Source organism: Ooceraea biroi, chromosome 12, assembly GCF_003672135.1.
Source record: "Ooceraea biroi isolate clonal line C1 chromosome 12, Obir_v5.4, whole genome shotgun sequence".
In the NCBI taxonomy this organism is placed as follows: Eukaryota; Metazoa; Arthropoda; class Insecta; order Hymenoptera; family Formicidae; genus Ooceraea; species Ooceraea biroi.
Genome location: NC_039517.1, coordinates 8,906,132 through 8,928,434, shown reverse-complemented (window position 1 = coordinate 8,928,434; position 22,303 = coordinate 8,906,132). Strand labels below are relative to the sequence as shown.

General features: G+C 44.1%; 1 protein-coding gene across 5 annotated transcripts in view; it reads left to right on the top strand.

Moving 5' to 3' along the window:
• Nucleotides 1-1,804: 1,804 nt before the first annotated feature.
• LOC105282241 (nascent polypeptide-associated complex subunit alpha, muscle-specific form) overlaps nt 1,805-22,303 on the top strand; it is a 43,136-nt gene continuing 22,637 nt past the window's right edge. For 4 of the 5 annotated variants that reach the window (XR_894462.2, XM_011344096.2, XM_011344095.3 and 1 more), the window contains exons 1-4: nt 1,805-2,251; nt 15,392-15,646; nt 16,873-17,821; nt 20,836-20,990. Coding sequence is in view for 4 of the 5 variants with exons in the window: in XM_011344096.2 (XP_011342398.1) it covers nt 15,413-15,646; nt 16,873-17,821; nt 20,836-20,990 (1,338 nt within the window). In the remaining variant the exon portion in view is untranslated. Of the gene's footprint in view, nt 2,252-7,819; nt 13,725-15,391; nt 15,647-16,872; nt 17,822-20,835; nt 20,991-22,303 lie in introns of all 5 variants that reach the window. The other variant, XM_011344094.2, reaches the window with a different exon arrangement.

The window sequence follows — 22,303 nt, the reverse complement described above, 5'->3', positions numbered from 1 at the left end:
CGTACGAAGTAAACTTACCCCGGTTCAAAGAATGTACACGGAGCGAAAAGAATTTTTCTACAGTTCTCTTCCTACAGGGACACTACAGCAATTGGCTAAAATATGGATGCATAAAGCGTGCCGTGGATGCACGGTGGGACCCGGTGACACGGACGCAATCACGACGCTGCTGCATGCTATATAGCAGCGCTATTTCACCGCGCTATCCCCGCAAGAGAGCGAGGGATGAGGCAGAGGACACGTAATGAGATTGAGCTCCGGCGAACGCGAAAGTTCGGATGGCATACTTTCGCGTAACCGTGCCATCCGGTTTGGTTGTTTCACGAAGAGCGGAGAGCACAAGAGAGGTGACTCGGGCTTACGCGACGTAAGAGGATTCATCCGTACGCGCGAGCGCGCGACGTTACTCTCGCGTCCAGCAATTTGCGGCTTGCCAGTCTCTCCCGCAGCGCAAAACAAGGATATTTATTATAATAACTCGTCCTGACGTGCACGGAATTGTTACGTGTAAATCACGCAGCCGGTATGCAGACTAAACATGCAAATTTGTCTTGATTTCGGACTGGACGATTCCGCGAGTTTAATGTCATTCATGCGGAGCGTTTGTGTACGTGCAAATCACACCGTGCGATTCTGTGCGAGCACGGAATTTTTCATGGGCGACTAACGCTAAGCATTTTTCTTGGTATTGGCTAGTTCTCGAGTTCGAAACTTTTGGCGAGGAAACATGAGAAGAGCATTTTCCGAGCGTCAAGGGAATAAAATTCGTAGCTGCGCGAGCTGCAGCGATACGCGGCGAAAAGTGAATAATGCCTTCTGTCGAAATTAGAAAAACGCATGTTGCGCTGGTAAATTATGTCGGGCAGACGATAATTTATGTCTTTGAATGCATGCCAAATGCAAGAACGCAAAACCGTTCAGCCGAAGGAGCGTTGTTCGGTTGAAATATCGCGGAATATCATATTTCTATAAACGTCACGCAAAGCCAGGACAATTATTATTATACCACACATAACGGCATCCCGTTAATGTCTCTTACGATTTGCAGAGTTGTAGAATTCCTATGCGCCGAGGTGTTTTTCCATTTATGCTAATTGCGAAAACGATAGCGATGGCTGGTTCCTGGTTTATTCATACTGAGAGATGGATTTGCATATCTACGATAACGTGATGCATTAAGTAATATTTTTGCGATGATTACTTTAATATTTTTTATGCGCATTTCCGTAATAGAAGAAGTGGTCGGTCCCAGTGTTAACGAGTTGCGTATAACGCTATATATCTATATATTACAGGATACCGTGTAAGTTTCTACATAGAAATTTTCATTTAAAAAAGGAAGACAAAGCGAGAGAGAAACTCGCACTCTTCACAATTCTCTGACTGTCTCTGGTACGTGTACGTTGCAGACACGGTTTCGGGTCAAGAAAACGTCTAGGAAATTTGTGACATTTTTCAACTGAACATTAAGATAAAGAGGATCGGACATTGTAACGTTACTCAAATCTACGTATACAAGGAATTTTGAAAGTGGAGGAGTTTCGGGAATGGAGGACACGAGCTCCGCTTCTGTACGGCATGTTTTACGGCGAATCCAGATTTAAGATCCTGATAAACGTCTCTCTTTTTCCCATCCTTCCCCCGACGAGAAACGACGCCATCAGGATAAGAGGGCACCGACGCCGATAAGAGCACCCCCGCGTACGTATGTATATTCGCGACAGGTCGCGGTCTCGTGTGTCGGCGCCGATCTTCGCCCCACGCCGGATACTATTCGCCCGCACCCTCTTCGCACGGGGGTGCGTTCAGTCAGCTCCGAGCCGCGAGTGGGGTAAGTTGCGCCGCGCGCCGGCCCGCTGGCCCTTCGCAGAGCGAGGCAACGCTACGATACTCCGCGCGCGCACCCCTCATTCTCGTCCGCCGATAAACGAGGCGTACAACCCCCGGACGATCGGCGCATTGTCCGCGCGTCGATTCAACCGGCGTGGCGCGGCGCGCTCGCGTGAAAAACGGACGAGGTATCCGTACGAGGAAGTGGATGCATCGTGACCAAGAGCGCGATATCGCGACCTTCTCCCTGCGAAAGTTGTTTTCGCATCTAGTTCTCCTCTGGCAAGGGAGAAATACGTCTCGACGCCGGGGGACTCTCGCCCCGCGACTTATGACGGCCAGGGGGTGAAAACTGGACCGGTGGTGAAGCCACGCGTCGCCTCGCGTTCACGCGAGCGGGAAGGGCCTTCGTCATGTTGAGGTAAGTTCTCGTTTTCCTCCAGCGTTCGATCTAGTACGCGTCGTGACTGTGACTGCGCAATTTCTTATGTAACGTAACCGTGGAGGCCCCTTGGGGCCGGGAACACTCCACTCGGGTTGATACGTGAGCAATATATGTATTTTACGTTCCGTCAAACTCACCTTATCTCGAGTTACCTTCGATCAATCCGAAACTGAATCTTTTCTCGATGAAAATGTCAAGACAGCAACAGTTTTCGAGCGAACGTTCTTGAGTCTAGCTTCGTAAGTTGGATAACAAGTTTTAATCATTCTCGCAAGTTTCCTCTTAACTACAGTTTTGTTAAATATGAATTTCAAGGTACTTTCAAAAATTCGTACTTGATTGTAATATATTACATGCAAATTTTTTCTTATTTTTCAAGACTGATATTTGCAGTTTATCTTATCATCTCAAAAACGCAAGTTTTGAGCTGCCATTGGTTTTTAAGCGATAAACAAATATCAGAGAGGAAGTTTGTTCTTCATGGAGCTCTGCGTCGGCATTTTCCGGTATCTCTCTTCGACGAAATTCACGCATGTTAGCGATTGATCAATGAATCTATCTCACGAGGCAATCTCTGTTCGTTTTGAACAAGGTCTAACTGTTCGCATTGCAAGCAAGTCTACCTGCCCGCGTGTAGTTGATACGTAGTCGATTATTGATATCGAATGTTAGAATGTAGGAGCATAATTGGCAAAAGATCGGGTAGAGTGCCGAAGACGAAGACGGAACTACGAGGGCACGAGAGCGAATCTCTCAAGTGGGTCAACAAGTTGAATATTCTGTAGGCACTCGATTTTGTATTCAAAAGTACATTGGTACATTGCGATAGGATGATAACAAGAGTCAAAAATATGAGTAGCAATCGTTCGCGTAGCCGTCGAAGGTCTGCAGGGATTTCAACAGACAAAGAGCTCGATACCTATTCTTTTTATAATTGATAAAGATGAATGAATGCAGGCGTAAAACAAAATATTCTGTGAAAATATTCCATGAGATATTCCGCTCAGATAATCGTGAGATTCTGCAAGAATTATTTTGCGAAACGTACTCGAAGCATCTGCAGCAATTAGCATTACAGCGACGAAACGTAAATACATCTAATTCGCTCGCAGTTGTACTTCGAAGAAACAAGATTCAGACGTAATTCTCGCATTCAGTCGCTATCCTCGTCGTCTTTTGCAACATGTTGACGGAAAGCACCAGTCGTGATCCCGCGCATTAGCATTCAACTACCCTCACATGTGCATAATGTTGTAAAGTACACGCATCCATACGTCACGGTGAATTACCCTAAAAGCTATCCGCGATACTCCCGCAACTTTTTTACACGCTGGTGTCCGTACTATTTTTCTTTCACGTTGAGCTCGCGCGAAAAAGACTTCCTAAGATATTAATCTCCACCGAGCGAGAGCGTCTCGCTTTCATTTCACGTGCGGCACGTTTTCCGCAAAAGGACAGTGACGTTCGCCCTCGTAAATATTCTTTCTGTCAAATTGCCGGACGATCCTCCGGCGATGATAGTATGCGCATTTTAATATTTACGGGTAGCACTCTCTTGCGCGCTCACGAGAACTCGCATGTCGGCGCAAGGCAACACCGTGGCCTTTATGTATTATTCGGCGCATCGAGATTTACCGTAAAGTCCACGAACGCGAATGGTGGAGGAATTCAAGTTGTCTGCGTCCATCCAAACCTGAATCAACGACAGCAGCAATATGAAATACAGACCCTTCATCCCTCGCTGTTTTACGGAAATACATGAATGTGCACAAACGTGTGTCTCCTGTACAGTTCCCTCCACGTTATAGCGAAACGTTGCCCGAGAACCGCGTTCTCTCGTGGCTTTCCGCAAATGTGAGCTAAATCAGGCTCACTTGCATATTCATACGTAGGCTTAATTGCGCATATGTACCATATATGTGTGACAAGAGCAACAGCGGATTCGCAAATATGAAAGCGATGTTAAAAATGAAGCGATCAATTTCGCGCTCTATTTTCGTCACGATCGATCATCGATGCCGTCGAACGCGTCACTGAAACGACAAGCGTAACATTACACGCATACTCGCTTTCTCCTGTTTCCGTTCGTCGATTTATGCCTGCCGTTACTGAAAGATTTCATTACATCCGTACGCGACAACCCTTTACTCTCGCGCGAGTTCCCGATCCCTAGGGCTCATCCGCATAATGCATGCGAGGTTTTCATAATGCAGAAGTTTACGTTTTACTGACAGGCCGTAAAACGTTTTTACGGCCTCAGGGTGGATACATGGCGGGGATGGGACTCTTCAGTGGGACTTTATTACATCCACGGTCGCATCCCGCATCACCGGTATATCTCTCCTTGCGCTAAGTTCTATTTTCGTTGCGCCATATCGATCTTCCTCGTTCGCGCCGTTTGAAGTCGTACACTACCGCGTCGTCGGCCGTGCGGATCTCTTTTGCAAACGGCGGAATTAAGCGGGGGCACTTGTCGCGCGGTAACGAAAAAGAGAAAAGAGGAAGAGGAAAGAGAGAAAGAGGACGAGAGGAAAGCGACGTTAATACTCGAGGAGGTGAAAACGCTGGCGTGTAAAATCAGCACGGAACGTATTTTTAACGAGCGTTCGTCTCACGCGGAACGCGCAGTAAATAAACGTATGCAAATAAATTGCACACATATATACATGCGCGCGCACACACACCTCGATAATGAAATATAAAGTTTCAGGAGTTTATCAGTTATAATTGTCATAACTGTTATAATTGTTTCTATCGATGTCTCCACTTCTTTCTTTCGTCTTTAGAACGTTGCTATTGTATATTCGGTAAGCGCGAAGATACGCACGTTCACAAAATTGTGTATGCAATTATCCCCGCGACTGTAATAGATGTTAAATGCGACATTATGACTCTTTCTTTCTTCCACGATAATATCCACCATCAGAATGTTCAGTCTCTTCGCGCACTTTTCGCGAAATAAAGGAAAGTAGTGGAAACTGCCGAGTGTAGCAATAAAGTCATTCTCTCTTTTTACAACTTCTCCTTTTTTTTAATACAGCACAATTGTCTCGTTTTAGGATAAATGTGACTCTGAATACGCTGTGCTGCGCCCGATGTAGGGAGCAAATTTAAAAATCCAGCTGCAGCTCTACCCGCTGCGACTTCGTCGCAGTAGTCGAGCTTGATAATTAGATCGGCGCGGCTACATTAATGCTGAATAAGCGCACGTGCACTCTGCGCGCTTATCCTTTTCCGAGCGATCATTTACGCGTAACGCCGTAATTAACGGTGATACGAACGGGAAGATTATCGTTTGCTAAAACATTCAGAAGGAAAATGTAAAACATTTATTCCAAATCAGAATGCATTCAACACGTATAACATGCACTAGCAGTTTTAATTAGTGCTTTATTAAATGAATTTAATGCGCTTCTTCTCAGGGCACGAATTTAAAACTCGTTTTCAAGGTTTTCGCAAAATTTTATTTTCAGTTCGCGGAAACTTCCAAAGCGGAGTTTTATACGGAGCTTCGTCGTCACGTCTGCCATTAAATTTATGCTGCGGACAAGTCGACTTATAATTCCATCGAGTAATCTCTGGGAATATTGCGTACAGTTGCAAAAGGAAAAGAGGTCGATAAATAAAATACAGAATAAAGACGCGTTTCGTCGATGGAAGAACTTGGCGAGCGCGCCGAGGAAATCCAGCAGAAATTCAAGGGTCGTCGTGTAATCGGAGGTATTTACGCTCGAATGTTTCCCCCGTCGCGATTCCATCGCGGCTGAGTATTCACGTGTTTCTATGAGAATTCCGTTGTGCATTAAATATGGATAATCCAGCGCACAACGTATTGACACACGAAAGTATCTGACCAAACGTCGAGTTCATCAATTAACAGTCATGCAGATCGATGGTTAGATTAATTAACGTCGTTAACGGAAAGCATCGAGAGCAGATACGTGTTCGCTACGGCAATACGATGATTCCCGCTTACGCCGAATGGACCAAGTAATTAATTACTGGCTGGTAACAACGCTCACGGACACGCGCCGGCGACGCAGCTGCTCGTCATTAATTGAGGATCCAATCGAAAGTTGCATCGCGTTACTCGCGGGACTGCGATGCAAGTCGTGTCGAGTTTTCACGTTCTCCATTAAAATTCCTCGCATGCTGTCGCGCCATTTATTTGCATTCCTTGATGCACGGCGATACGCGCGGTGAAAGAAGCTGAAATTTTTCGTCTCTATTGAATTCTATTTGGACGTGCGAACAAACTTTGTTTTTGCATTGTTATTGATGCTTGTTTGTTCTGTTACGATCGCTCATATAATGGGGAGAATAAACAGAATAATAATTTTATACGATATATAATTCGCTATTAGCTTAATTGATCGCGCTGTACATGAAAAAGCGCAAGACAGAAATTTGATTACATCAACTTTTTACGAACTGTGAAAAAACTGTTATAAAGTTTGTAAAAGCGAGACAGCGCGATTCCTGTTTCTCTTACGTTTATTATTCTCTCGCAAGATGCATAATGACGTTATTCGTTAGGGAATTTACTGCTCAAGAATACCGCGAATGTCGTAAACTCCGAGGGAGACCTGTCGGTTCGAGAACTTCCATCGCGATGTGAAAGTTCCGAGAGCTAACGCAAGGAGATGCGCTTAATTCGGAATGTCTCGTCAAATTGTTGCAGCAATAAGTCGACTGCGGAATAACGGACCTAGATTGTATCCCGGGCAAGAGGTAAAGACAGCAGATTGCGTTCAGCGCATCGATATGATTACAAGATTGCGATATCAGGAGTTAACGTTTCGTCTATTTATCTTTCCTTTGTTGCCGCCGCTTCGATACACTTACGACTTTGCATTCTTCGATTTATCTTTATCGATTTATATCATTGCTAGATTATGTCGTAAAGTTGAGCGGCCGAGATAGCTCATGAAGCGTACGATTTTTATCGCGTCATAAAGCTCCTCTCGCACGATCCCGACGATGCTCAATGCAGCAGTTAACAACCGTATCGGTATCGCAACGCTGCCGCCTCGCGTGTCTCGTCAGATGCGAATCGAGATCATTTCGTCTATTGAAACATATTCGTATTCATGCCGCGCATTCATCGCTCGATGCAGTTTATACTGTTCTATCGTTGAATGCGGGACTTTGGAAATAATAACTTCGATATAATTGATCGTTATAGCTGATTGACCCGCCAAATGGGTTTAATTTTTATCGACACAGCTGACTATCGTTCGCGCACACTGCACACATAGCTTGCTGTACGCTTGCTTTAGCATCGTCGGTGCAGCTCGGCGAATAATTGCTGAACACATGACCCTCCCGGGTGATCCCCGAGCGGCAGGAACCTCAAGATCCGCACATATTATACAAACTCCGCATGATATGGAATAACTTGCCAGGACAGCCCGGCGTTAATGCCATTACATTACCCATTTAATTTGAATACCATCAACATAATCGTGTTTGCTAACATCTTGCCTCGGCTTGCCAGCCCTCTCTATCTCGCCTATTCAATTATGCCACTCCATCTATTTCCAGAATAACGTCACGGTCATAAAGGAAGATGCGCCGGCATTTAGAGCTCGAACAGTTCCGCCGATCCTTGGAGATTTCGCACGTTGGCAAACACTGGCTTGCGATCCTGCGATGGATTATATTCTCTGACGAATGAGCGTTTTGCTTTACTGGACCTTGGTCTTCAGGTCGGCTAAAAAATAAGACGATAGTTCCACGAGCGATTCCGAGGAGCAAAACAAGAACACGAAGGAGGCGGCACTTGGACAGATAAAAGGAATGAGCTTTCGGTCAACCGCTCGTCCTCCGCCTGACGGATCAGCGTTCCTTTCGCTGCGAGCACCATGAAACGGCGCTTTCTCGAAAGAATCAATCGTGGAAGCAATGTGTTTCTTCAGCTACACATACAAGTGGTTACTTTGCTCGGAGTGCTTGATATTCCGCTCTCGGAGGATATCCCCCGGCTATTCCCGATTCAGCTTCACTTATCCCATCGTTCACTCGCGCGGAAATGGATAAATTTTTTCTTCAAATTCATGAGTTCCCGCATTAACAAGATTTCAAGAGTGGTTGAGGACTGCTAAATCCCTAGATATAATAAATACTTTCCATAATACGAACGTAATCGGCCCTGGATTTTTTTAAGTAATAATAATTCCCGAGGAAATGCGCGTGAGTCTTATAAATAATTCAAAAACTTCTTTCTCAGTAAGTTTTCCTTCTTATATAGTGAAGACATGTTAATGGTATATGCAGCTCGTCAGCAGCGAGCACGTCTCTACAGTTGTAAAAAATCTCATTTGTAACATTGTGCAAATCATAACGTAATTATTGGTTAATAAACTTTTCCCTAGTTGAACTAGTAGAACTTGCCGGAGCTACGCGGTTTTTCGATGAAATGCATTTTCGCGCGCTCTGCCTTTTATTACATCGACGTTAAAGATTTCGTTTTTTGTTTAGACACACGCGATCGTTGCAGCGTGTAGAAAAGCGAAAAGGCCGAATTAACGCGCGACGTCGGTTTTTCGGAATTAAATTTCCGATGTCGACATTGCGCGTTAGATTTGGAATCGAATGGATCGAGTCAACATTTTATTTTCGCAGCGATGGCCGTTGGTTATCTCGCTGATTGACGATTACGTGCCTTTAGTATGGAGTTTTTGGTTTTTATTGGCAACGTTTTCGTTTGCACTGATTTTTCGTTTCGTCTTTGCGAGGTAACAGAAGAAATTCGCATAATGAGGAGCCACTTTGTCCGACTCAGCGTTGCTCGTTAGATACGAACGGAGCTCCAGAGCAGAAATTACGCGTACTCATTACGACATTCTCGGCAAACACGATAAATTCGTATGACAAAGGAAAAATGTGGTCGTAATTATTCCGGAATACAAACATTGTAGAATTCTGCACTGTATAGAAACTTTACGCATATCTCTTTCTTTCTCTCTCATCTTTTTCCATACCTTCAATAAAATTCTACTTTATTGAATAAATTGCGTTTCATAAAATGTATCTGTTTAATTAAACTTGGTTATTATCACACGCACAAATAAACATTAATCGTAATACGTTGAAATCCCGATAAATAAACTTTATCTAGAAATCGGGATATTTTCCAGTTCGAATATATCTGTAGCAACACGTTATAACTTCCGTTAGAGAGATTATCCCGTAAGGCATTCCTGGAAAATATTTAGTGCAGAATTTACTTTGACGAAGCGATTGCCGGTACATGTGATTTTTCATTTTTAGAATGATTTCCTGATAAAGACGGTACAGGATACGAAAATAGGATTGGTTTATTTTAGGACATTTATATTACGAGAAAAATAATAAAATATCAAAGGCAATGTGTTATTTTTAAGAATACTCGATTTCAATCGCGTGGTTTTAACATCAGTTAACTTCGTATTTTTGTCGTTACTAGAAAAGCACCACAAATACCAAGAAGAAAATCTGTGAAAATGTGAGCTTAATTTTCATATTAGCTTTGCCACGCAAAAGTTTTTCCAACGAAAGATCATTATAACAATGCGAGAAGTGTATATCGTCGCTTACATAAATTTTTTATTTAATTTCAGTCCCGCGCGCACTTGACAAAATCTCGTTGGAAACTCGAGGAAGTAGCGAAACATTAGAGCTTGCTCTCGTGTTAAAATTTTACTGAGGGACGGCTTTTGTGCCCGGGCCGCCACTTATGACGTACGCAAAAAAATCCCTCGACAAAGTGAAATCGCCGCGTATTCATTCCCACGTCCTTTCATTCTCTCGCGTTCTTTTCGCCGTGTATTTTTATTTCGCATCTCTCCCAGGAAAGTCACGTGCCAAAGGGTTGAATGAAATTATTCTATCGTCGAGCTCTTTCGGTATATTCCAACGGGTAGCGACGGCAACGACGTTCTCGTGTGAGCGTATCCATCATTCCGCCAATCGTGTATCGTTATCTCTCCGATTCCGACACGACACAAAATCTTTGGAGCTCAAAGTCCCAATGGGATTTTCAGATAATCGGTCCCAAGTTGCCTTGATACGAATCAGGTTGCTGGTCGGATTGCTCGAGAGAAGCAGTCTCAAAGCGTTCGAGGGCCATCGCTACTTGTGAAGTCTCGATATATAGACATGACTTCTTCGCCCGCGGCTAGCGCGGCTGTCGGCATTATCTCGCGCGCCACGTGTATCTCGTTTATCCTCGTCTCCTGTCAGGAACCCACTTATATCCGTGCCCCGCCTTTCGTGGTACGAGACTCTCGGAATAATTTCGTAGGCGATAGAAATTGAAACGAATCGCGGTCGCTCGTGCGCATACACGGCACCGCACTCCGCGGAATTGGCATGAATTCCGCGCCGTTAAGCTCGCCGCTTCATTTGCCGGACCTCCCTGCCGGAAGATAAATGATTCTTTTGGATGCCCAGGAAAAATGATAAGAGAAAGAAAGAAGATGCGAGCCGGAAGGAAGCACGCCGCTTGTCGGAACGGTCGCTGATCCGTATTTGGATTAACGGTGGCTTTACTCTTCAAGTTCCTGTGGACTTAACTCGCGCAACGATTATTATACCGACGGGATCGTTTGTCTTAATCGCGCGTCGCAACTAACGTTCCCCAGGTTTTTTTAACACTTTTTTTTCAAGTTACCCTTCTTTTTTCAAGTTGGTCAATTTCTCGCGCGAGATTATTCTCAGCGCCAATCACGGCCGTGATAAATATTTTCGTATTATATCACGAAGATTTAATAGTGCAGGTGATTAATTACGTCGCCTTTAAACTCTGATACCAAATTGTTATAGAAGCCCGAATTGATTGATGAATGTCCAAACGAGACTTTACGCAAATTGGTTTACTGAAATTATTTTCATTTACATATAAACAATATTGTTTTATAATTGACTGCTGTTCCGTGTCAATATTTGAGAGTCGAATAATATTCCACTCTGGCACTATAATGTACTTCGCAGTCGAAAGATGCTTCGATGTTTGGTTATCCTTCATCGCACGCCGATCTTATCTGAACGCTATTGTTTGATCGATAAGTCTTTGTAGCACGCCTGCCGCTAATTAATTATCGAGTAACTATCGGCAAAGACAACCGCAAGATCGGATCTCAAACATTTGCTGGTTTCTGGTTCGTTGCCAAAAGTGCTGGCTAGTCCAGGCGATATTAATCGCAACGGCAGTCTATCGCAGCTAAAGTACCTCGACGTAAGAAGCGATTCGGAGCACGAACGTGGCAAATATCACAATCATCATTTGCGCGCACTCCCGCGCACATGATACATCAGCTACACCGTACGCTTCGAGTGCATTTCACTCGGAAGCCTGATTGTCTGCATTAACCATTCAACAGCCTAAGAACTCGAGCCGCATGAGTTGAGTTTCGCGTAGGAGAAAGAGCGATAGAAAAAGAGAGAGACAGAGAAAGAGGAAGAGAAACAGAGAATTCGGAGAGAGCTATGAGCCATGCTACCCCTATTGCAAGCCCACGTCGCGGACTTCAATCTTCGTTAACGCCGTTCCTCGTTCCTCCAATAATTCACACGTCTCTTCAGGCACAGGGGTAGCATGATGTGGTAATTACGTACTGTGAGATTAGGCCCTAATGGACGCGTGCGCGAGCGTCCATGGATCGTCTCTCGCGACTGCTGGATGCGCGAGATTAATATTCGCGCCACGAATTCAGACGACACCATGATTCCATACGTCGCTGTTTACGGTTGTACGAACGGTTCGTGCTAGGTGGCCGTAACCGACTTGTCGGACGAGTGATATATGGCGCGGCCTATACAGGGCAGGGAGATGGAAAGACGAAGGGCTCAGGGATCAGCCCGTCGAAGTATCGCAACAAGTAATTGACCGCGCTCCGCTTGTCCCGATTAATTAACTTTCAATACTCTATCGTTCTGGTCACGATCCCCGGCATTACGGTCGTTTAATGTATGTTTCCCGGAGACATCCAAATACCCCTCGATATCCTGACCTTCTTCCCTTTATTTCTCTTTTCTTTTTAATTTTAAAGCGAGCGCAGGTCAATGGAATTTTTTTCGATGATATATTAAAACATCGTTTTCCCGAGCTCCGTTTGGTTTTATTGCAATTTTATTCGACGTGCTGCGCTCCCTTCCTTGAAAAAAAGCTGGAGGAACGCAATAAAAATCTCCCTTACATCCAACGCATCCTCCCACGCCTACTCCCACATCGGAGCGAAACACTAACAATTTCTAAAGACCGCGTTCGCAGCGCGTTCTCCATGCCGTTCCGTTAATTGCTCGTGATATTTAACGCGTACGAATATTTAGTAGATGTTGCTTGCCGGTTTAACCGTACGAGTCATAAACGCATTACTGAATTCAAATCGTTAACTACTCTATTGTTTAGTATAATTACAAAATATTTCCGTGTTTATAACATTATTATATCTCTCCTCCTATTAGTATTACTATCAACTCGTCTCAATTGGATATTTCAGATTTTTGATATTTCTTTAATTGGTCTATCCTAAAAAGAAAAGCAAACAAAAAAACGTATGTTTATTAATTGATTTTTTTACAGAAAATCTGAATCGCGCATTGTAGCATCTTGTTAAATTACACATGGGCTATAGGTACCCTTTGTTATTGTGGAGCAAGAATATAAGCTTCTAATTCTGATATATTATATAGTCGACACTAGTTGGCCCGTTCATTCTATAGTCCATTAAAGCAATGCTGTATAAACTCTTAGTTAATTTGGGTATGACACGTGTTATCGTAGAATGTTGACGCATTTGTACCAGCATATAGCGCCCTATCCGATGTTATTAATTACGACTCGCGTTACGCAATCAATATCAATAGCACGTTAATTAATTGATTACCCTTGAAACTTGCGTGTGGCTTAACCGTCGACGTAATTGCAGTCCACCGAGGAAAATACCGACATTGATAACGCAGGATAATCTCGCGACGTGAGTTGCAAACTTGATGTAACGGAAATGGGGGGATGGAGAGAGAGAGAGAGAGAAAGGTTCTCGTGTGGGCGATAAAACAACAAGCGCATGTCACGACGATTAAATGTCAGCGAAATATATTTTCAACGCCTCGCACTCACGCGTACTAGGGCACATTCACTGAAAGTTGCGCGAACGGGTCGGGTCGGGTGTGCGTGAGATCGTAATGCTGTTGACAGTTCACTTTGGGAGCACTGAATTATGAAAGCCGCATTTTGAAATTCTATTGTCCGTTGTGTGCCTTGCGATTATATTCGCAGCAGATAACCGAGCGGCGGTTACTCGCTACCGAGAGCAGCACAACTCCAACATTCTTCGTTGAAACTTTAAGCGTGACGGATTACGTTTACGAAAGCCGTGGATCTCTACAAGAAACGTTATCTCGTGGAAATGCAGGCGAGAGACTTCGCGCATCTCAAGAATGCGTACACGGACCGAGGATACGTGCGGTGAGCAGACGTAATATCCATGACGCGCTGTGTGTTCCCTGGGGGTCCCTCGCTAGGATATTTCGCCCGGTGCAAAATTCCGGAGAGCCGAACTTCCTGCGAGAAAGGCGCGCGCTTCTGTTTGCCGAATGTCGTAAGAGAGAAATACCAACAAAATTAATGTTCCTGCGCCTCGTCACCGGAAAGTTTTTCGTAATGACCAGATTCCATGCCAGTCGTCGGTTTAATTAACGAGCCACGAATTCACCGACACGGTATTTTTCACAGAATTTCACGCGCGATTCATCGGTGGATGGACTCGCTTTACGGCACTCGCTGAAAAACTCGTGTCTACGCGACACCGAGAATGCTACAATACCTGTGACAGCAGACGGTTTATTTCGCCACTCCTTTCGTGTGCAATATGCAGCAGCTGTAATTAACAATATCTGCGATACATGTACATATTTTTGTAACAATGGTCAGTGATACACGCGCCGCGGACACGATTCAAAAATATGTTCCGCAAATTGCGTTGATGTGAAAATTTGCGTGGAAAGTTATTTGCATACGAATGTAATTTAGAATAAGGCACTGGCACAGCGAGAAGAAATGTTTCACTCGTTTATTCACGATTTTTCAGTTTTCGCAAAATTTATAAATAGAGAGAAATAAAAAAATCAAAAACAAAAAAGATCGAAAGAATTATTTTTATAATTAAATCAATTATTTTAGATTGTGCCATTTCAGCTGTCTTTCAGCCTTGAAAATAAGCGACGCTTAACGTAAGCAGGAAATTATTTTCCCTCAATAAAACTGGTCCAATAAAGCCTCCATCGATTTCGCCAAACCGAAAATCCATCAGTATGTATAAAATACAAACGAGTTCTATTCATCATGTCGATCACGTCCAACAAAACAATTAACGATATCGCGATTATTCATCGTTGCTTGCAGTCGTATTTTGCATCATATCCGACTTGTCCTTTCACATATTTCGTGTATTTAATTACACAACATGAGGAATACAAACAGCCGTTCAATTTCCTATTTATCGCTCTGTCCTACTTATCATACTTTCCGCTAAATAATCCACACTGCACAAGCCAATATTCTCGTTTTAGTCGGATTATACAATTCTTCCCAATAAATGACAAGACAGTTTTGCGCGTTGCAACTTATTTGAAAGGCTTTCCGTATCGCATATTGCTCGCTTGGACGAATCACGATATAATCAGCCGCGAGTTAATCTGCCCGAAACAGGACGGAACCATTTTATACTTAACATGAATCGATAATATATTCACTGCACGGCCTATAATAGGAGAAGTGTTATATGCGATGGGAGACACGCTCTTATCAGCGCGTCAAAATGCTCACAGCTATGGCTCCGGGAATTAAAGGGGCCAATATAATGCAACGAACTAAACCGTGCATTTATCTGGGTCATCCGACAGAAATCACCCTCATGCAGTTCAGATATAGTCTAATATCCTGGAACGATCTAGGAAATTCACTTGGCACTCAATCAGAAAATATCATTTAGCGATTCAACCGTGTACATTAAATTGCGGATAAATGCGGCGAAAGCTTCCGAGCGAGCGATTACGCGTGCACTTGCCGCGCATGCATTTATCGCGATTAATATGTCCGGCGATTAATGAGACGAAATATGCGTTATGTTGCAGGAGTGAGGGGATGGCGCCGTGATGTTACACCGAAGCGCTTCGTCGCGACGCCGACGAGCGTCGCCAAGCGTAGCAAACTCGAGCCAGCCGGCAGGAGCGCCCTCGACGATGCGAGGTCGACGAGCGAGCGTTGCCACCGAGAAGCCCCTCGTCCTGCCAAGCAGCCCTGGCGGAACGATGGAGAGGCAGCGATCGCCGAGGGGTAGCGTAGTGCCGAATATCGCTTTGGATACCGAAAGCGACTCCCCCGACGAGGTAAGCATTCTCACCCTCTCTCTTATATCTCTCCCGAACTTTCCCGCATAATTTCTTGATATATATTCGGACCGCTATTGCTTTAGTATACGTCGAGGCAGCAAATCAACTCGGCTGCCCTCGAAATAGCGCTTCATTGTGATAGATGTGTATATTCATCTCTGTCTCAGAGAAAGAGAATGAGAGAGGAATGCAAGTCTAAAAGTTCAAAGTTCGAATATTCTTTTTTTTTAGAAGAAATGCACGCGCATGAAAGTATGTTTGGATTGCTGTTTCCAAAAACCATCGCGAGTAACGATTCTGACCATTCAATTCGGCAAGCGTTTTTCGAACACTGGTAGTTGCGTAAAGCGTAGGAAATCATCCCAATCAATTGAGATTTCCAGTCAGGCAAACTTGCCTGAAATATGCAGCAGACCACATGTTTTTTCTCTTTGTCTCGTTTTTTCTGTTTTTTCCTCGCTTCGAGCTACGCAATGTTGCGCGGAATATTCAATTACTCGGGGGATACTCTAGTGTTTGACGCCGTATTTGGTGACGTGAGCACCACGTACATTCGATGAAACCAGATACGACCTTTTTGTCACGCATTCTACACATCAGTTTATCCACAAAATTTTGAAGTCCTGAAATTTGCACGGTAGATAGATCGCTATCACATGTTATTCATTAGCGAACGATTGGTATGGTACACATGCATTTTGAAAACTATCAATTGGCTTTTGCACAGCAATCGCTAAAATGATTAAAATCCATTCATTTCGATCGAGGGTTTCGATGTGTTTCGTGAACATGTAGCTTTGCCTCTGTACTACAGGGAGATGTAATAAATATGTTTCTATATTAATTAAATTAGATATATCACACGGAGAAAGAACGGGAGAGATATATAGTTACAATATTTATAAACGTATTTGCAATATTTCTGAAAAAGATGAAAGAGGTCAACAACGAAACCTTAGTAAGAAATTAAATAGTTTACAAAGCAGAAAACTTTGAAAGAGAAATTGAAATGCATCTTCCCGAGTTTTAACTCGATTAACATTTTACGTTATATTTCGAAGAGAAGAAATAGACCGCCATCGCTTTTAACGACAATTAAACAGGAGTAACGACATAAAATTTCCAAACGAATTAATTAACATCCGGATAATGAAAATTCTCTCTCCAACGAAATGTGCACTGAGAGCAGTGTTTTCGAATTTAACCCTTGCGTTCTATTGCAGGGAGTCTGTCGCAGGATCCTGCCGGATCCCGAACAGTACGGCACCGGTCGGAACTCGTTGGTGCCCGAGGCCAGTCGTAGTCCACGTAATTCTCTGATACCTGACGATTACTGCAGGAGCCCGCGAGGCTCCCTAATACCGGATTCCAACAGAAGCCCGCGCAATAGTTTGGTGCCCGACGCGGCGCGGTCACCACGCGCCAGCCTCACTCCGGAAGTCTCCCTAAGTCCGCGTCACTCCCTGGTGCCGGATTCGATACTGAGCCCGAGGAATTCCCTAGTGCCGGACGTAGCCTACAACCGAAGTCCTCGAAACAGCATGGTGGTGGCCAGCGCCTCCAGGACTTCCTTGATACCGGAGAACGGCAACGCAATCATCGCAATCGCCAACCGCAGCCCCAGACACTCATTGATACCGGATTCGTCGAGGAGTCCACGAGGCAGCATGGCGAACCTAGACTTCGATCGAAGCCCACGTGGCTCGATCTGCCCGGATGTGCACAGGACACCCAGGGGTAGCATCACGCCTTTGGAGGTTGCAGACAGAAGTCCGCGCGGTTCGATAGCCTCCGAGTGCCTGAATCAGAGTCCTCGCGGTTCCATCGTGCCCGATCCCAACAGATCGCCCAGAGGATCGATAGCACCTGAATCGAATAGGTCCCCGCGCGGTTCAATATGCCCAGAAAGCAACAGAAGTCCGAGGGGATCGATCGTACCGCACGATCAGACGAATAGATCGCCACGAGGAAGCATAGGTGTAAACGACGTCGAAAGACATTCGAGAGGCTCGCTCGGAGCGATCGATGACGAAAATAGGAGTCCCAGAGGAAGCATTGGGCCTGACGGGATAGACAGGAGTCCTAGGGGCAGCCTTGGAGGTCATCAGGATAGAAGAGCACCGAGGGGAAGTCTAAGTCTGCAGGATCCTAGAAGAGCCTCCGCGGATCAGGGTGAGAATGGAAAAATCTTTTAATATAAATTTAATTGTTCTTAAAGTATTAGTTTTTAGACTAGTAATAGAATTTTCTATCTTAACGCGCCAAAATGTTACATATTATATTTTTACTTATTGATAAGAAAGCGATTATGTCTGAAATTTTTAGCGGTGGAAAACTACTTATCTCTGCACATCGTGTATTGCATAAATTCGGTACGGAAACGACTACGTTTTCGTGGTTAGATTCTTGGACGTTTCCCAACCGCAACATTCTGCAGCCGAGTACCAAAATTCAGATATAATCCGTTCGCGAAATTATAGCGGTGAAACGCAACGAGATGTGCAGACGAAACGTTTATGCTTGCCACAAATGCGGTCAAATTGTGCCAATAATACGCCAACGTGTGTCGGATGTGTCAATTGCATATAGCGGGATTAGATAATCGTCCGTTCGCTATTGTCAATTCTCCTCAAGATCGATTCGAAAAATTGTAACAATGGTTATAAAAGAACATCACAGTAATTAAAAACTACTTTTAAACAAAGATTTTTACAAATTACATTATATTAAGACCATTTATGGTATTGATTACAAAATCATCAATGCTCTTTCATTAATCTTCATTGCAAAATAAAATGAATTAAACTATTTTTTTATATCTACGATAAAATTTTATCACAGATAACTTCATTAATAGAAAATTTGTTAATGTAATCCTCATGCCTCATATTGCCACATGTGCAGGCTAAAAATCTGTACTGCTAGATAGTATAGATATATCCTTTGGGAGTGCAATAGCAATTTGACGCTCATTATCGCATAAGTCGACGTTGAATCTCCAGAGAGGCCGATTAAATTTCGTTCGTTTCTCTCGGTGTGTCCTAGGAGGCATCGAATGCGATAGATACGGATAATATATCTCTAGCAGCGGAAATTGGTTGCCGGGCGTGATACGCTCTCGCATGTCGATTGCCACGGTATCGCGCATTCGATGCTTCTCTCACTCGCTGATACTGCAAGCACTCAGATCGCGGAGCAGCGCGCGTGACGCACGAACGAAAGGAACGATCTGGCAAGCGACACAAAATAATATTGACAACAATTCAACATCGATTCCGGCGCGAGCTTCTGTCCATTAAGAAGCAATGTTGGGAACCGCCGCCTGATTTTCCGTATGCCACGTGCGGTAAAATTTATTGCACCGCAATTTAATCAGGAGAGACAAATGCGATTTCGCGGAGTGCCTTCGATTTTGCACTGACCTTTCAATAATACCGCTGTGTCTCGCTATACGAATACGAGATATTTGAAATTCTAGCGTGACGTGAACTGCAACAATGTGAAAGCGATTTGAGTCAGCACGATTCTGCCTGATGTTGAACAATTTATAATTCAATTGAGATTTCTAACGTAATTTTGATCACAACAACGATTGATGTAAACCATGGATTTTCGGCAAGTTTATGTAGACTAATTAAACTTAGATATATCGTGCTAAGTTACCGTTAGTGGCTTGAAAACCCGCACATGCTATTGATACAGTTGCCAGTAGACCTCGCGAACCAAACTCTGGTCCAACCGTGAGCAAAGTCGTTTAAACGACCATTCGTGTATTCCCGTGGCAATAGTTTGCCATTAATATTCCCGTGGTATAAGTTCGCAAAAAAGAGCTCATATTAACAATTCCGCATGCCAAGGGGTTTCAACGGCGCGAACCTCGCTGTCACGACAAAAGCGCGAAATCAAATACGGGGGCAAACAAGGAGCATTTATCCCGGGCGATAATTAACATCACGCGCGTTGATATACTGCAAAAGGTTATGCTTTAGTCGTGCAAATTGGCCTGATTTCGTCGCGCGTGCATGGTGCTTATTATGCCGGCGACCACGCCGAATCGCTGTGGGTCACGAAATTGAAATACGCGTGTCTGATGCACACATTGCCGCTTACCTTCGCTCAGTTCGCACGATCGAGGTGCGAATGGGGTTGCGTGCTTCCGTGGACGGCGAGAGCAGCGCGTGGTGGAGTTTTCTAAAAGAATAAAAATGCAAATGTGTTAATGAATAATTCATCGTTCGTAATTCTGCAATTTTTCTGTCTCGATAATCATTGCGGCGACTTATCGTAAACAGAAATGCATTAAAGTCACCCTCTTACATTACTGTCGCGCAATTTCGTTCGCTTGCCGCGCGATTATTCGTTCGCGATTGATTCGCTGTGACAGGATTGGCTTGTTTACTCAAGCTACGCAAGCAGGAGAGACCGATAAATTTCGCGGCGAATTGCACGGGGAACGTCGCGATAATCGACATCTCTCCGGCAGATGGGAATCGTATCCCGTAAATTGAAAGCGCGAATTTATCGCGCGAGGCAGTGCGCATTACGCTTGTTGACAAAGATATCTTCTCATTGCACGTGAATGCAGCTCGCAGCGCGTGTAAAGTCTCTTTGCAACGAGCGAAATTTGTACAGGTGCGCGGAGAATGCAAATTAAATCGCGCATTAACACTGTTAATTGGAGCGTAGTCCGCCATTATACCGTGACTGTACAGTTATCTAGCGTTCGTGACTACTAACGCAACAAAACAAGTACTGCTGGAAGCTAAAAGCCAAACTAATATAATCGTACAAAAGAGTTAGATGTCACAATCCTCTCGATGCTTTTCAAGGAAGCGAGATTTACTTCAATTAATTTCAAATAACGTCAAATCCGGATAGAGGGAAAAATTTAGCCAATTTTAACTCCGATAAAAATCCCCAAATAACCCGCACAATTCAAAAACGTGTCCCAGTTGCAGAAGGATGATACTGTTGCGAGCAGACAGAAAGTAGAAATTCCTTTCCTCTCTTATCAGATATATCGCCGGGAAGTTTCAAGTACAAGATTCCATCTCGCGCGCGATATCTTTGCGCGTCTCCGTCGTTCTAAATATTTACGAGATGTATCGCGGCAGATAGCTGCAAGCGGCACCAGCAGCGGAACGAGGCAATTAGTAAAAACGTTTAGACTTTTCTCGTTTGTTCAGGGAGCACGAGAAACCGGAGTTCTTCGCCTTATCGTCAAAGGGAAGTGAGCTCAGGAAGTGTCAGATCGGGTGGAAGCGGCGGCGCACAGGTCAATCTGGGATACGGGACGAATGCCTGGGTCGACTCCAGGCGAGCCAGCAGCTCCGTTTCGCAGGTAACAACCCTTTATCGCGCACTCTTATCGCTATGTCGGCTCGTTTGCAATGTTCGAGGAATTTCTTTCTCGGTCGTGCCGTTACGGTGTATGCCCCAGTTGCATTGGGTGTCCCGCAATTCCACCGAGGCTCTGTGCCACCCCCGATGGGGAAACGGGTGACCAATAACTACTCTATGACCTTTACGGCGGGAGGCATTTATGGACGCACATACGCGGTAACTCGAGGATGCAAATTGTCATTTATCATTCGTTGCAATAATTACGGCAACGCGGAACATAGTTGCGGGAGAAGATGAGAGCACTCTTTTATGCGTCGGGAGTATACGTTAACAAGGCAACTTCCATGGAAGAGGGAAAAAAATAAGCTGCAACTGCTCGCGAACCGGTCTGACCCAGGCGCATAATTATTTTTCATTCCGGCAGAGAGGGACGTCGTTTCAGCATCGAGAGCGTGATAATAAATTATACACGTGAGAACTTCACGCACCTGATTTTTGCGCGGAGTTTTTGTAAACTGAATAAATTAGAAACAAATAATGTTTTTCCAAGTGTTCTTCAGATAACAAAATTTCATGGACTTCTGTTAAGGTTTTTTTCTTGCTTTGAGGTAATTGATACGATATCGATTGCAAAAATATTATGATTATTAAGTCTACTATAAATATGCATCCATACGTAGGTGCGCTTAATTAATATAATTTCTCTCTCTTTATACATAAACAAAGAGAGGGAAATTATTATTAAAGTTTTGCAAGCATGATAAATCGATTTAAAGATGAACTTTCTTTAAAATACGAGATACAGATCAGGGGCTCGCATCAGGATCTTAATTTAAAGCAGAAACTTCAATGCGCCGATGCTCTTGTGTGGGAATTTTGTTCCGGAAAAAGTGTTTCTCTTTGCCAAATGAATTTCCGTCGGGCCAAAAGTCGATCGAGTGCAGCGCGATAGCTATAGATGGCGGCGTTATTTCCTACTTTTTTTCCTTCTCCCGCTTAACCTCCCGCGCTTATCTTCATAAAATCTTCAAAGTAATTTCCTTCGTTATTACTCTCGGGGATGTCGGCTCGCGGCATTTTTTTTCCCCGAAGGTTATATCGTGGCGAAAGATTTATTCTCTTGTGTACATGTCTTCACTTTCAGTGGCAAAATTTGCTTAGGTTCCGTTATGAGGCCAAGAGATAACCCGGAAACCTAAAGTGAACTTGACAAAAACAGACCACCTGTCACGAAGCTGGTCTACCTCATCACTTAACCGGAAAGCATTAAACAATTCGCACGTGACGGCAACAACGAAAAATTAAAAATTG